At 44.0% G+C, this 16,470-nt stretch overlaps 1 protein-coding gene across 2 annotated transcripts in view; it reads left to right on the forward strand.

Annotated features, from left to right (window-relative positions):
- LOC143815422 (myeloperoxidase-like) overlaps positions 1–10,370 on the forward strand; it is a 95,205-nt gene extending 84,835 nt beyond the window's left edge. For both annotated transcript variants that reach the window (XM_077294583.1, XM_077294584.1), the window contains exon 14: positions 9,280–10,370. In XM_077294583.1, coding sequence (XP_077150698.1) covers positions 9,280–9,302 — 23 coding nt within the window. In that variant the 3' untranslated portion in view covers positions 9,303–10,370. The remainder of the gene's footprint in view (positions 1–9,279) is intronic.
- The last annotated feature ends 6,100 nt before the right edge of the window (positions 10,371–16,470 follow it).

The raw sequence follows: 16,470 nt of genomic DNA on the forward strand, positions 1-16,470 counted from the left end.
GAAGACAAAACCAAAGAATCTAGAGGAGCACCACAACTTCACTCACCAATGTTATGCAACATATATTTGTATTTTAAGTTAATTGTTTGTCTGTGGGCAACAAAAATTTTGTCTTGCCAAAATCTGACCATTCTATGTCCATTAACTGATCAATATTTCTGCTTTAATAACAATTTATTTTCTTAACCTAAACCACATTTTGGAGGGTTTCAGCTTTCAAAAGAATAACTTATACAACTAATGGATGAATTTAACGTCAGGTTATAAGCTTTTATTTACATAACATGAATAAGCGACATAACTTGTGTCAGGGAGTGTATGGTGGCATCATTGGTCTTTGTATAGAGTGTAGTTTCATGTAGAGGTAATGGTGATATTATAATATTATGCAGAGGTGTCAAACTGCATTCCTCGAGGGCCGCCAACAGGTCATGTTTTCAGGATTTCCTTGTATTGCACAGGTGATAATTTAATCACCTGTACAGAATGATTCCAGCACCTTGTGGAATGCTAAGGAAATCCTGAAAACATGACCTGTTGGTGGCCCTCGAGGAATGCAGTTTGACACCTCTGATATTATGTATTCTCTGTGTAGTGGTGTTAGTACTAGGCACTGTGTAGCTGTATTGTTGTGTGTATGTTTGTAAGTAAGCTCCGTTATGGCACCATATCTAAGCAGTAAGCTTGGTTCTGGTACTCTATCAATGTAGTAATCTAGATTATGGTACTGTATGTATGTCGTAATCTCAGTTCTGCTCCAGTTTCTATGTAGCAGACTTGGTTCCATGTGGTAGACGTATTAAGCTCGGTTCTGCTCCTTTATCTCTGTAGTAAGCTCGGTTCTGCTCCCATATCTCTGCAGTAAGCTCGGTTCTGCTCCCATATCTCTGTAGTAAGCTCGGTTCTGCTCTCATATCTCTCTAGTAAGCTCGGTCCTGCTCCCTTATCTCTGTAGTATGCTAGGTTCTGCTCCCATATCTCTGTAGTAAGTTTGGTTCTGCTCCCATATCTCTGTAGTAAGCTCGATTCTGTTCCCATATCTCTGCAGTAAGCTCGGTTCTGCTCCCATTTCTCTGCACTAAGCTCGGTTCTGCTTCCATATCTCTGTAGTAAGCTTGGTTCTGCTCCCATATCTTTGCAGTAAGCTCGGTTCTGCTTCCATATCTCTGTAGTAAGCTCGATTCTGTTCCCATATCTCTGCAGTAAGCTCGGTTCTGCTCCCTTATCTCTGTACTAAGCTCGTTTCTGCTGCCATATCTCTGTAGTAAGCCCTGTTCTGCTCCCATATCTCTGCAGTAAGCTCGGTTCTGCTCCCATATCTTTGCAGTAAGCTCGGTTCTGCTCCCATATCTCTGTAGTAAGCTCGGTTCTGCTCCCATATCTTTGCAGTAAGCTCGGTTCGGCTCCCATATCTCTGAATCTAGTAAGTTCGGTTCTGCTCCCATATCTCTATAGTAAGCTCTGTTCTGCTCCCATATCTCTGTAGTAAGCTCGGTTCTGCTCCCATATCTCTATAGTAAGCTCTGTTCTGCTCCCATATCTCTGTAGTAAGCTCTGTTCTGCTCACATATCTCTGTAGTAAGCTCCGTTCTGTTCCCATATCTCTGGAGTAAGCTCGATTCTGCTCCTATATCTATGCAGCAAGCTCCGTTCAGTTCCCATATCTGTGTACCAGCCTGTTTTTAAAGCCTGTTATCACTGATACTTTAATGCAGTGGCCAGATATAAGCAGGGAAAAGGAGGGCCACCGCAACTCGAGGGCCACTGCCTTGTGATTGCCCCCCAGGCTGAAAATTGCCAGCCAGCCCCTGAAGGTGAGGATAGAAGGTAAACCCCGCGTCCCCATTGAAAAGTTACTTTGTTACTAAGGACAGAGAGTGAACCCGTAGGGGTTAGAGAGTGAGTCCTTAAAGGAGCCGAGTAGAGCGGGCTCAGAGTTCTTTAAATGAAAGGAATGTTATGTCTATACTGTGTATAGTAGCGAAAGGCAGTAGGCCCTGGCTGAACAGGGCGGTCCTGTAAAAGAAAGGAGAGGCAGTAGGTCTGGTGCCGTAGGGACAGGCGGTCCTGCAGGTTCACAAGAAGGAGAATGTAAAGTTGAAATGCCTTATAATGTGATTATAGGAAGGCCTTTGATAGACTAAGAGTGTGAGTTTCTTAAAGGCAATGTTAAGTTATTGTTCCAAAAATTGCACTAAGTAGAATACCCGGTTGGGTAACAGAAGTTATTTATGCTCTGTAATTTATAATGTTGATTATGTTTGTAACGTTAAAAGTGTCCTCACCTCCCATAAAGGGAAGCCTACTTAAGTATACTTATTGTTATTTGCACTCAACAAAATTGTATGTCTTTTTGCTAACCTGTATTGTTGTTTTTCTTCCCAGTCCCGGAGTACTGTGTTTAACCAGGGGGGAGTGCAGCGCCCCAGAGTCCTGGTCGTTGCAGTATCATGGCTCAGCCACTAAGGGGGGCCATGGTGCGTTCGATGGCACTGAAGGAGTTCTCTGAGCAGGTATCACAGTCACCAATACATTTCACAGCTGGGCCTCCGGGGGGAGCTAAGGGTGCTATTCATTAGGCCACTCCCCACCATAGTGGGTAAACTGGGGGTCAGGCAGGAAGTTAGAGAGAACGCTGACGGGATTGAACGGAGCAACACCCTGTGGCAGGGGGTGTTGTGAAGGGAGAGACTGTAGGGTCTCTGCCAGGGGTGGGATCCTGGCAGAGGCTTGGCATTGAAAGAACGTAACGGGTCCGCGCAGGCTCCTGGAAGCGGCGGGACTCAAGAAAGGACTAAGAAGCGAGATAGATTGTGCTGAGTGAGAAACGAAATCAAGCGAAAGGAGATACCAGTGAGGGTTGTGCTGAAAGAGGCAGCACCTTACTGAGGCGCACTACCGGTGGCCGGAACGCCGAGGAGGTAAAGAGTTTCAAGCCATACCTCAGACCTACGGCAGGGCAGTTAGCTTTAGGCGGACTGTCTCACGCATCACCCAGGAAGGCAAAGGGGGGTACCAACAGGAGAGGGGCGCAGATAGAGTCCCGGAAGATCTCCGAGCCTCCCCGTCATACGGGTGCGTTCCTACCATAGTATCTGGAGGGACGAGGAAGATCATTGCGAATTAAGTTGTTGTGAGGGAACACGAGAAACAGACACAACAGTTGTGGGGTACTTTCCGTAAGCACAGCAGGGAAGGACTGCAACACATAGCGCTAGAAGGAAGGCACCGATTTCCACCTGCAAGGAGAGCTCTGGAAGTGCCATTGGACCGGCCGGACTTGCGCAGCCTGGTGAGCCGTATTCTGGACTGAGGACCCAGAGAGCTTCAGTAAAGAGGTAAAGAGACTGCAACCTGGTGTCCTCGTTATTTACCGCGACCTGCACCCCACAACTGCACCGCTACACCGTTACTATACCACTTATTGCACCGGACGTCCCCCACTGACAGACAGGGCCACGGACCGGGTCTAGCCACCATGACAACCCCAGGACTGAGACCTAAAGGCCCGGCTCCGGGTACCCCTCGGCCCTGCGGCGGTGTGGGGGCGCTCCATTCCCACTGAGCCACATCTTTCCCTGCTTTAGAGAGAACTCACTTGCTTGTCTACACAATCTGCGAGCTGTTAGTGAAGCAGAGAAAGGGGGGAATCTGGGCATGGATGAAGAAGCATGGGAAAAGCTCCGATCACGAAGAAAACTCTTTGGTCTTATTTATAAAAACTACAATTTTTTTTCAGTGGGGGAGCATCAGATTGCATAAGTAACGGCGTGTATGATATCTTTTGGAAAACAATATGACAATATAAACAGTTTGAAAAAGATTAAAGTTTAACCCCTTCCCGACCTGTGACGCCACGTAGGCGTCATGAAAGTCGGTGCCAATCTGACCTGTGACGCCTATGTGGCGTAATGGAGGGATTGCGTCCCTGCAGATCGGGTGAAAGGTTAACTCCAATTTCACCTGATCTGCAGGGACGGGGGAGTGGTACTTCAGCCCAGGGGGGTGGCTTCGCCCCCCTGTGGCTACGATCGCTCTGATTGGCTGTTGAAAATGAAACAGCCAATCAGAGCAATTTGTAATATTTCACCTATGAAAAGTGGTGAAATATTACAATCCAGCCATGGCCGATGCTGCAATATCATCGGCCATGGCTGGAAACCCTGAACTGCCCCCCGCCACCGCCCTCCTCCCCAGTCCTCCTTTCTGCCCCGTACTGTGGTCCACTCCCCTCCGTCCTCCTGTCCGCTCCCCCGTCCTCCTGTCCGCTCCCCCCATGCTCCGATCCACACCCCCCCCCCGTGCTCCGATCTCCCCCCCTTCATACTTACCGAGCCTCCCGGTGTCCGTCCATCTTCTTCATGGGCGCCGCCATCTTCCAAAATGGCGGGCGCATACACAGTGCGCCCGCCGAATCTGCCGGCCGGCAGATTCGTTCCAGGTACATTTTTATCACAGTGATCAAAATAAAAAAAATAGGTAGGGACAATAATAAAACAAAGAAAATATTTTTTTTCTTCCCCCACTAGGGTTAGGGTTAGGGCTAGGGTTAGAATTAGGGTTAGAACTAGAGTTAAGGTTACAATTAGGCTACGTGCACACGGTGCGGATTTGGCTGCGAATCCGCAGTGGATTCATAGCAGTTTTCCATCAGGTTTACAGTACGATGTAAACCTATGGACAACCAAATCCGCTGTGGCCATGGTGCGGAATATACCGTGCAAATTCCGTTTTACACCTGTTCCTCAATAGGAATCCACAGGTGAAATCCGCACAAAATACACTGGAGATCCGCTGTAAATTCGCAGGTAAAATGCAGTGCCTTTTACCTGCGGATTTTTCAAAAATGGTGCGGAAAAATCTCACACGAATCCACAATGTGGGCACATAGCCTTAGAGTTAGGGTTGGATTTAGAGTTAGGGTTGGAATTAGGGCTAGGGTTGGAAATAGGGTTAAGATTAGGCTTGTGGTTAGGGTAAGGCTATGTGCACATGCTGTGGATTTTGCTGCGGATCCACAGCGTTTCCGCAGCTGCGGATCCGCAGCAGTTTCCCAAGAGTTTACAGTACAATGTAAACCTATGGGAAACAAAATCCGCAGTGCACATGCTGCGGAAAAAACCGCGCGGAAACGCAGCGGTTTATTTTCTGCAGCATGTCAATTCTTTCTGCGGAATCCGCTGCGGGTTTACACCTGCTCCAATAGGAATCTGCAGGTGAAAACCCGCAGAGGAAACCGCGGAAGAAACCGCGATAAATCCGCAGTAAAAACAGCAGCGTTTTTTCACCGTGGATTTATCAAATCCGCAGTGGAAAATTCCGCATTGGAATACGCAGCGCGTGCACATGGCCTTATGGTTAGGGGTGTGTTGGGGTTAGGGTTGTGGTTAGGGTTGGGATTAGGGTTAGGATTTGGATTAGGGTTAGGGGTGTGTTGGGGTTAGGGTTGTGATTAGGGTTATATCTAGAGTTGGGATTAGGGTTTGGGGTGTGTTGGGGTTAGTGTTGGAGTTAGAATTGAGGGGTTTCCACTGTTTAGGCACATTAGGGGTCTCCAAACGCAACATGGCGCCACCATTGATTCCAGCTAATCTTGCGTTCAAAAAGTCAAATGGTGCTCCCTCCCTTCTGAGCCCCGACGTGCGCCCAAACAGTGGTTTACCCCCACATATGGGATACCAGCATACTCAGGACAAACTGGGCAACAATTATTGGGGTCCAATTTCTCCTGTTACCCTTGCGAAAATAAAAAATTGCTCGCTAAAACATAATTTTTGAGGAATAAAAAAATTATTTTTTATTTTCACGGCTCTGCGTTATAAACTTCTGTGAAGCACTTGGGGGTTCAAAGTGCTCACCACACATCTAGATTAGTTCCTTGGGGGGTCTAGTTTCCAAAATGGGGTCACTTGTGGGGGGTTTCTACTGTTTAAGGCACATTAGGGGCTCTGCAAATGCAACGTGACGCCGGCAGACCACTCCATCAAAGTCTGCATTTCAAAACGTCACTACTTCCCTTCCGAGCCCCGACGTGTGCCCAAACAGTGGTTTACCCCACATATGGGGTATCAGTGTACTCAGGACAAACTGGGCAACAGCTATTGGGGTCCAATTTCTTCTGTTACTCTTGTGAAAATAAAAAATTGCGGGCTAAAAAATAATTTTTGAGGAAAGAAAAATGATTTTTTATTTTCACGGCTCTGCGTTATAAACTTCTGTGAAGCACTTGGGGGTTTAAAGTGGTCACCACCCATCTAGATTAGTTCTATGGGAGGTCTAGTTTCCAAAATGGGGTCACATGTGGGGGAGCTCCAATGTTTAAGTACTTTTTCATTTTTACGGATCAATTTGTGAAGCACCTGGGGGTTCGAAGTGCTCACTATGCATCTAGATAAGTTCCTTGGGGGGTCTAGTTTCCAAAATGGGGTCACTTGTTGGGGAGCTCCAATGATTAGGCACACAGGGGCTCTCCAAACCTGACATGGTGTCCGCTAACGATTGGAGCTAATTTTTCATTCAAAAAGTCAAATGGCGTGCCTTCCCTTCCGAGCCTTGCCGTGTGCACAAACAGTGGTTTGTGACCACATATGAGGTATCGGTGTACTCAGGAGAAATTGCCCAACACATTTTAGGATCCATTTTATCATGTTGCCCATGTGAAAATGAAAAAATTGAGGCTAAAAGAATTTTTTTGTGAAAAAAAAGTACTTTTTCATTTTTACGGATCAATTTGTAAAGCACCTGGGGGTTCAAAGTGCTCACCATGCATCTAGATAAGTTCCTTGGGGGGTCTAGTTTCCAAAATGGGGTCACTTGTGGGGGAGCTCCAATGTTTAGGCACACAGGGGCTCTCCAAACGCGACATGGTGTCCGCTAAAGATTGTAACCAATTTTTAATTGAAATAGTCAAATGGCGCTCCTTCCCTTCCGAGCCCTGTCGTGTGCCCAAACAGTGGTTCCCCGCCACATATGGGGTATAGGCGTACTCAGGACAAATTGTACAATAACTTTTGGGGTCCAGATTCTCTTTCTACCCTTGGGAAAATAAAAAAAAATTGTTGCTAAAAGATCATTTTTGTGACTAAAAAGTTAAATGTTCATTTTTTCCTTCCATGTTGCTTCTGCTGATGTGAAGCCCCTGAAGGGTTAATAAACTTCTTGAATGTGGTTTTGAGCACCTTGAGGGGTGCAGTTTTTAGAAAGGTGTCACTTTTGGGTATTTTCAGCAATATAGACCCCTCAAACTGACTTCAAATGTGAGGTGGTCCCTAAAAAAAAAATGGTTTTGTAAATTTCGTTGTAAAAATGAGAAATCGCTGGTCAAATTTTAACCCTTATAACTTCCTAGCAAAAAAAAATTTTGTTTCCAAAATGGTGCTGATGTAAAGTAGACATGTGGGAAATGTTATTTATTAACTATTTTGTGTCACATAACTCTCTCGTTTAACAGAATAAAAATTCAAAATTTGAAAATTGCTAAATTTTCAAAATTTTAGCCGAATTTCCATTTTTTTCACAAATAAACGCAAAAATTATCGACCTAATTTACCAGTAACATGAAGCCCAATATGTCACGAAAAAACAGTCTCAGAACCGCAAGGATCCGTTGAAGCGTTCCTGAGTTATTACCTCATAAAGGGACACTGGTCAGAATTGCAAAAAACAGCCAGGTCATTAAGGTCAAAATAGGCTAGGTCATGAAGGGGTTAAAAAGTGGGATCATTCTGACAGATTTGCTGTAAGCCAACCCTTTCCTCTGGCTATGCTGGCCTAGCTATTAAATAAGCCAATAAGCCAGTCAGTGAAGCCACTTTACACACAACACTGGTCATATGCTGATTCAGAAAACGCTCTTCTGTGTTGAGCACTAGTGATGAGTGAATGTGCTCGGGTGTTTTCCGAGAGTCTTCGGCGTGCTTGAAAAATATTGAGTTCTCAAGGCTGTTAGATAGCCACAACACATGCAGGGATTGCTTAACAAGTATGTGTTGCGGCTGTCGAATAGCCATTAGCACCTGAGCACGCCAAAGACACTCGGTTAACACCCAAGAATTCTTAGATAACAACTTATCTGAGCACGTTCACTGATCACTATTGAGCGCAAGTCATAAGTAGAGTTGCCTGGAAGAAGAACTGGTACTAATATCTTCATTTTGGGGCACCTATCCCAATAGAAATATATTAGTAAGCAGTTAGGCCTTATTTTCAGGGAATGTCTTATCTTTTTCCAGGATCAACAATCAAAATGTACTCTAGAACACATTTATATACACACTGCACATATGGTATACACCAGCCTCTCTACTATTGTGGTTATGTCACTATCTGGATAGGCCCTGAGGAGAGGCGCTCAGTGCCTATCCAAATAGTGACATAGCCACAATATTCCAGGGCTGATTTCCTATAGGTTTCCTGCTGATCCAGCGCATTGAATATCAACCAGCATACTGTGAGTTCCACAACTTGCATATCTGTTGCCACTGCCACGCATCCTACAGAGTGCCGAGTTTTACTAAGGTATCATTCACGGATTGGAACCGTACTCAGGCACTTCGCCATTCCTTACTGAAGTGCCGTATATGAGTTTCCTATCATGGTCACATGACTATCATGTCACCAAAGGTCCTAAAGTGGTTTTTATAGAAATGCTGGGGGTCCCTAAGAAAGTGGGGGCCCTGGGCAATTGTCCACTTTTCCCCCTCCGAATGCCGACTCTGACTGTAACTAGGGCTTATTTTTGGAATAAGGCTTTTATTTAAAGCAAAAATCCTGTAAAATCATGCTAGGACTTATTTTCAGGGTCGTTCTTATTTTCAGGGAAACACGGTATTTACACATGAAACCCATCTGAGCAGAGCTATGAACTGGAAAACCTAAATGACCCTAAGTTACAATGAGGTCTCTCAAGTGTCATGGCTTCTTTCCTTCTGTCCTTGACACATGCAATTGATCTGCTACCATCCTGACAGATCCCAGACTTCTGATGTCTCCATCAGTATTACGCTTTTCTTCATTACCGTGGTCCGCTCATCACAGCCCAATGTTACTATACAATAATACCTGAAATGTATAGGAACATATTAATGCAAAATCTTTTCAAACCAACTGTCTGCTCATTTACCTGTAAGGTGGTGGTGATCTGGTTCACACCTGCAGACATCTTCTAGATGACAATCTATTTCCCTAGGGGTTAGGATATATACCTTTTCATGGCACTTAGGACCTTTATATGTGGAAAATGTAAGTTTATCATTTTCTCTCTTTCATTTTGTTTCCCAGAAGTTGAAGATCCTGAAGAATAAAGCGGTGACAGCTGTGTACTATGCCATGTTTTATATAGAGCTAAGCGTCTGCCTGACAAAGGATGCAGAATGCCAATCACTGTAATAGCAAGGCTGGAGCCGGCGTCAGCGAGGGATGCCACGTTACAATATACTGCTGTGCGACGTTACAATATACTGCCTGTGCCACGGTGTAATATACTGTCTGTGCCATGGTGTAATATACTGTCTGTGCCATGGTGTAATATACTGCCTGTGCCACATTGTAATATACTGCCTGTGTCCTGCGGTGTAATATACTGCCTGTGCCACGGTGTAGTATGCTGCCTTTGCCACAGTGTAATATACTGCCTGTGCCACATTGTAATATACTGCCTGTGCCACGGTGTAATATACTGCCTGTGCCACGGTGTAATATACTGCATGTGCCGCAGTGTAGTATACTGCCTGTGCCACGGAGTAATATACTGCCTGTGCCACGGTGTAATATACTGCCTGTGCCACGGTGTAATATACTGCCTGTGCCACGGAGTAATATACTGCCTGTGCCGCAGTGTAGTATACTGCCTGTGCCACGGAGTAATATACTGCCTGTGCGGCGGTGTAATATACTGCCTGTGCGGCGGTGTAATATACTGCCTGTGCCACGGAGTAATATACTGCCTGTGCCACGGAGTAATATACTGCCTGTGCCGCTGTGTAGTATACTGCCTGTGCCACGGAGTAATATACTGCCTGTGCCACGGAGTAATATACTGCCTGTGCGGCAGTGTAATATACTGCCTGTGCGGCGGTGTAATATACTGCCTGTGCCACGGAGTAATATACTGCCTGTGCCGCTGTGTAGTATACTGCCTGTGCCACAGAGTAATATACTGCCTGTGCCGCGGTGTAGTATACTGCCTGTGCCACGGAGTAATATACTGTCTGTGTGGCAGTGTGATATACTGCCTGTGCCAAGGTGTAATATACTGCCTATGCACAGATAGCAGTACTCATGAAGACTATAACAAATGACATTGCTTCTAATTACTGTCACTTCACATATAATCACACTAATATTGTAATCCTTTAATAAAAATCAATATTAAAGAAAAAAATTATTTCCTTTTTTATAGTAATTCTGAAAATTGTATTAACTACATTTGTATCTACGTGGAAAAGTACAAAATGACAGATCCTTGGACAGAAAATAATTTGACAAAATATTTTTACACGGTTATAATGATCATAATTGCTAGAGAAAAGACAATTAACGGCACTCAGGCACTTATCTGACTATCAGGGAAAAATTTATTTGCCTTTCACATTGTTTCCATCATGAAACACATTCTTTATAAATGAGCAGCTCACATTATCATCCCCACTATAAGGGCTCATTTCCACTGGCGAGGAAATCGGACGAGTGCAATCCGATAAAAAATCGGATTGCACTCGGAGCAATGTTATTCAATAGGTGTCTTTTCATTTGCGATTTTTTTCTCAGCCGAAATTGGACTGAGAAAAAAATCGCAGCATGCTGCGATTTGCTGCGAGTCTCGGACGAGACTCGCCAATGCAAGTCAATGGGTGCGAGAAAAAAAATCGCACAGCACTCGCACCATGCGAGTTCTGTCCGATTTGTACGCACCGGTGTCCTTTGAAAAGCAGGTAATTCAGCGCAGTGTACAGTAAAATCACACTGACAGGTTAGAATAGAGTAGATATATACACATAGAATAGGTATATATACATATATATATGTCAGTGAGACACCTATATATGTATATTTATATTTAATGCAGCGCAAGATAGCATTAAAGCCGCTAATTCAATTGCCGGCTTTTCATTTCTCCTTCCCAAACCCGACAGGATATGAGACATGGTTTACATACAGTAAACCATGTCATATCCCCCTTTTTTTTGCATATTCCACACTACTAATGTTAGTAGTGTGTATGTGCAAAATTTCGGCGCTGTAGCTATTAAATTTAAGGGTTAAATCCCGGAAAAAATTGGCGTGGGCTCCCGCGCAATTTTCTCCGCCAGAGTGGTAAAGCCAGTGACCGAGGGCAGATATTAATAGCCAGGAGAGGGTCCATGGTTATTGGCCCCCCCGTGGCTAAAAACATCTGCCCCCAGCCACCCCACAAAAGGCACATCTGGAAGATGCGCCTATTCTGGCACTTGGCCACTCTCTTCCCACTCCCGTGTAGCGGTGGGATATGGGGTAATTAAGGGTTAATGCCACCTTGCTATTGTAAGGTGATATTAAGCCAGATTAATAATGGACAGGCGTCAATTATGACACCTATCCATTATTAATCCAATTGTATGAAAGGGTTAAAAAAACACACACACACATGATTAAAAAGTATTTTAATGAAATAAACACACAGGTTGTTTTAATATTTTATTGCTCTCTCAATCCATGTGATGACCCTCGCTTGGAAAAATAATAGACCAACAATATACATACCTTCATATGACCTGTCACGTCCCACGAGGTAATCCATCTGAAGGGGTTAAAATATTTTACAAGCAGGAGCCCTGCTAATGCAGCTGTGCTCGTGCTTGTAAGCCCCGGGGAATGAAGGAAATGTAGGTCAATGACCTATAGTTACATTCAGTCGCGGTGATGCGCCCCCTGGTGGATGTCCTCATGAACAGCAGCCTGGGAACTTTTTTCCCACGCTCGAGGTCATATGAGGACAACCAGCAGGGGGCGCATCACCGCGACTGAAGGTAACTATAGGTCATTGACCTACATTTCCTTCATTCCCCGGGGCTTACAAGCACGAGCACAGCTGCATTATAGCAGGGCTCCTGCTTGTAAAATATTTTAACCCCTTCAGATGGATTACCTCGTGGGACGTGACAGGTCATCTGAAGGTATGTATATTGTTGGTCTATTATTTTTCCAAGCGAGGGTCATCACATGGATTGAGAGAGCAATAAAATATTAAAACAACCTGTGTGTTTATTTCATTAAAATACTTTTTAATCATGTGTGTGTGTTTTTTTAACCCTTTCATACAATTGGATTAATAATGGATAGGTGTCATAATTGGCGCCTGTCCATTATTAATCTGGCTTAATGTGACCTTACAATAGCAAGGTGGCATTAACCCTTCATTACCCCATATCCCACCGCTACACGGGAGTGGGAAGAGAGTGGCCAAGTGCCAGAATAGGCGCATCTTCCAGATGTGCCTTTTGTGGGGTGGCTGGGGGCAGATGTTTTTAGCCACGGGGGGGGGGGGGGGGGGCCAATAACCATGGACCCTCTCCTGGCTATTAATATCTGCCCTCAGTCACTGGCTTTACTACTCTGGCGGAGAAAATTGCATGAGAGCCCACGCCAATTTTTTCCACGATTTAACCCTTAAATTTAATAGCTACAGCGCCGAAATTTTGCACATACACACTACTAACATTAGTAGTGTGGAATATGCAAAAAAAAAGGGGGATATGAGATGGTTTACTGTATGTAAACCATGTCTCATATCCTGTCGGGTATGGGAAGGAGAAATGAAAAGCCGGCAATTGAATTAGTGGCTTTAATGCTATCTAGCGCTGCATTAAATATAAATATACATATATAGGTGTCTCACTGACATATATATATGTATATATACCTATTCTATGTGTATATATCTACTCTATTCTAACCTGTCAGTGTGATTTTACTGTACACAGCACTGATTTGCCGGCTTTTCAAAGGACACCGGTGCGTACAAATCGGACAGTAATACGGATGTCATACGGATGATGCGATTAAAAATCGCATTGCACTCGCATGACACTGGCATGACAATCGCATACGCTACATCCGTTTTTTCGGTCCAGATTACGGACCGATTTGTCTCTCGCCAGTGGAAATGAGCCCTTACATAACGGTTTATCCACTTTGGACAATCTTTACTTGTTACAATGAGCTGATCACAAAGTGTCCTCCTGCTGGGACCCCTGTTCTGTGTAGGACCTGCCAGTAAGGGTTTAATCTCCCTGCAGTGCCTCCACAGGGAGATGTAAGTATTACACAGTCCTTACAATGCACGACTCCACAGAAACAGATGATCTTTGCAACCGGCTCTTGTCAGAAAATGACCATTTTGTTCAGAGAAACCCCCTCCATTATCTCAAAAATGCTTAATATTGAGCATGAAAGTTGGAATCTAAGCTGGAGAACCCCTTTAAAGCTCTCTAAGCGATGAAACCATAACTTCACATGTGTAGAAGTATTTATTAGTATTTTGGATAAAAACCAGGAGGGGTTGTCTCATGGGTTGCTGCTTGGCATGAGGCACTTCTGATTGATGGTTCAGACCACAATCATTGTTCTACCACTGGCCAAACTGTGTCCTCTCCGAAGCAGATTTACCTCCGCAGCATCAGAGGAGATATTGGCACTGAAGCAGCCTGAAACCAGCCATCTGGCCGCCTGCACAGCAGTATCCCTTTAATGCATTTCTATCTTAAATGTTACTTCTCCAGTCCACTATAACAAGTCTATGTACAAAGGAATAAAATGAGCTACAACTGTGGACTGGTAGTCCTTAAAGGAGATCTCCAAGATCCTGTCCCATTATGTAGTAGGGATAATAATATTAGCAAATACCTCCAAATTGAAATGTAGTATAGTTCTTTAGATTCGCTATGTTGCTCTCCTCATGCAGGGCACTGCAGTAGCTTAGGTATCCATGGTTACGACCACTAAGCTGTCTGACTAACCGTCACTATACGAGTGCTACTGCAATGCCCTAAATGACGTAAGCGACATAGCGAATCAGAAGAACTATACTACATTTCTAATTGGAGGTATTTGCTAATATTACTATTATTATTACACCTACTACATATAGGAGATGGGAATACCCCGTAAAGTTTATAAAGCTGGGGCTACACAGTGATGGCAACTGTCATAGGCAAGTCGCTGTCCAACAAGTCTTTTGGAAGTCACATGTAAATGCAACTTTTATAAGAATGAAGCTCCAGATAACATCAAGGAATGATCACAGGACAAAATAAAATTGCATTAAAGATACGTAAAAATTGAAGTTATCACACAGTTAAGGTAGGTTCAGACAAGCGTATAAAAAAAATTTTCATCCAGAAAAGTAGGACCAGTTTTTCGCACTTGTCATCCGTGTGCAATCCATTTTTTTACAGCAGCAATTAATCATTTAGTTTCCTGTTACAGACTTGCAATGTGTCTGTAAAATGTGGATGTTCTACTGTGAATCCGTATTTTACGCACCCAAAGACTTGAATGTGTGAGTCTCATCTGATTTACGGCATGCTGCGATTTTATTCACACAGATTCAGTAAGTGAAAAAAATTGCTCATCTGCACTGCCTCATAGAATACCATTGGTTTGGGAGTGGTCGTTTTCTTTCCACGGACATCACTCACACTGAAACTAGTGGTATAAATGAGCCCGAAAAGTAAGCTTGGGTACAGTGTGCACCTGGGCAGATCTGACCCTAGATCAGGTGCAGCCATGAGCTCCTCTGGACCTGCCCTGTCCGGCTACATGCTCATCGCTCCTCGCCGCGGCCGCCTGAAAAGTACATGTGACGTATTAACAATAAATCATAAGTGATCACTGCTTCTAATCGGCAAGGAGAACCCTGGTATGTGAATACAACCTGCGTCAGAGGGGACATCTGACCAATGATTATTGCTGCAAATTATGGTTACCGGGGATATAATAGGAATGTCACCTGCAGGAATCAATAGTGAACGGAATTAAGTTCATTTTCTTAGTTCGGCCCTTCACATCAGCCCCAGATTGTCATTAGTTACCCACCTCTATTCTACAGATGAATGAACATTTAGGCTGCCGTCACACTAGCAGTATTTGGTCAGTATTCCATCAGTATCTGTAAGCCATAACCAGGAGTGGAACAATTAGAGGAAAAGTATAATAGAAACATGTCACCACTTCTGCATTTATCACCCACTCCTGGTTTTGGCTTACAAATACTGATGTAAAATACTGACCAAATACTGCTAGTGTGACTGCAGCCTTACTGTATGATTAATTCACTTAATTGCACACTAGATGGCAGCATTGCACTCTCAAGAACTGCTTAGATTAAAAAAGGGACTGATATGGAAATGATGTCCTGCAGACCACCTGCCCAGATCTCCATGCAGTCCGTTTAGGTATTAGCGGGTGTCTCAACAACTAGATTTCCCGTCATTAAAACTTTATATAAACTTTTGTTTATGTTAAAATGATTTAATCAAGAAAACAACAGAAGACGCCGTTTATGTATAAAAGATTTTATTTCAGGATTTTTTTTTCTCCAATAAATGAACTCTATGTAAGAACAATTAGTACAGAGTGAAGACATTTCTGCAGGCCAGGTGATAACTTGCCGCTGTTTTTTTTTCTTCTTCATATTTATTTCATGGCTTTTTTCAGATCAGCAAGAATCCCTTATTGCAATGCACTAGATCTACATGATGTAGTATTCGTAGGCACAGATCCATGAGATGACACAGAATGTATAGGAATAATGGCATGCTAGCAGATGTACCATGCGATTGTGGACGGTATCCAGTAACATATCCAATTCTGGAGAGTAGTTGTGACCTCAGGTAATGGACTCATGCACGACATGGCATCTCATACATGCGGAAAAGAAAAATTCATCCAGGATTGAAAAATAAATAATCTGCTACCTCTATTCCTTTAATAGACGTGAATAATGCTGTAATCTCAAATATCTACTTTATACAAAAGTGAAGATTTCATCAGAACAAATTTTCTTATTTAAAGGGAACCTGTCATGTCACCAAAGGCTATTGACTGGCAAGTAAGGGGTTAATCATAAAAGCATGCATGTAAAATAAATAGGTCCCAGAATGTTGACTGACTGCTTGCTTTCCACAGATGCACTACAGAGCAAGCTGTCAATCAAAGTGTCGTGGCGTGCTTACAGCTGCCGTTCACTAAATACATAGCGATGACTGTAGCCGCTCCACGAACGCTTCTATAACTGAACGTTGGCAGCTGCTTTCCATGTTTTCACATCCCTGTGGGCGTGATAACATAATGTGCACCAGCCCCTATGGGCGTGATAACAATCTGCACCAGCCCCTATGGGCGTGATAACATAATCTGCACCAGCCCCTGTGGGCGTGATAACATAATCTGCACCAGCCCCTGTGGGCGTGAAAACATAATCTGCACCAGCCC

This window comes from Ranitomeya variabilis, chromosome 3 (genome assembly GCF_051348905.1).
Source record: "Ranitomeya variabilis isolate aRanVar5 chromosome 3, aRanVar5.hap1, whole genome shotgun sequence".
Classification (NCBI taxonomy): Eukaryota; Metazoa; Chordata; class Amphibia; order Anura; family Dendrobatidae; genus Ranitomeya; species Ranitomeya variabilis.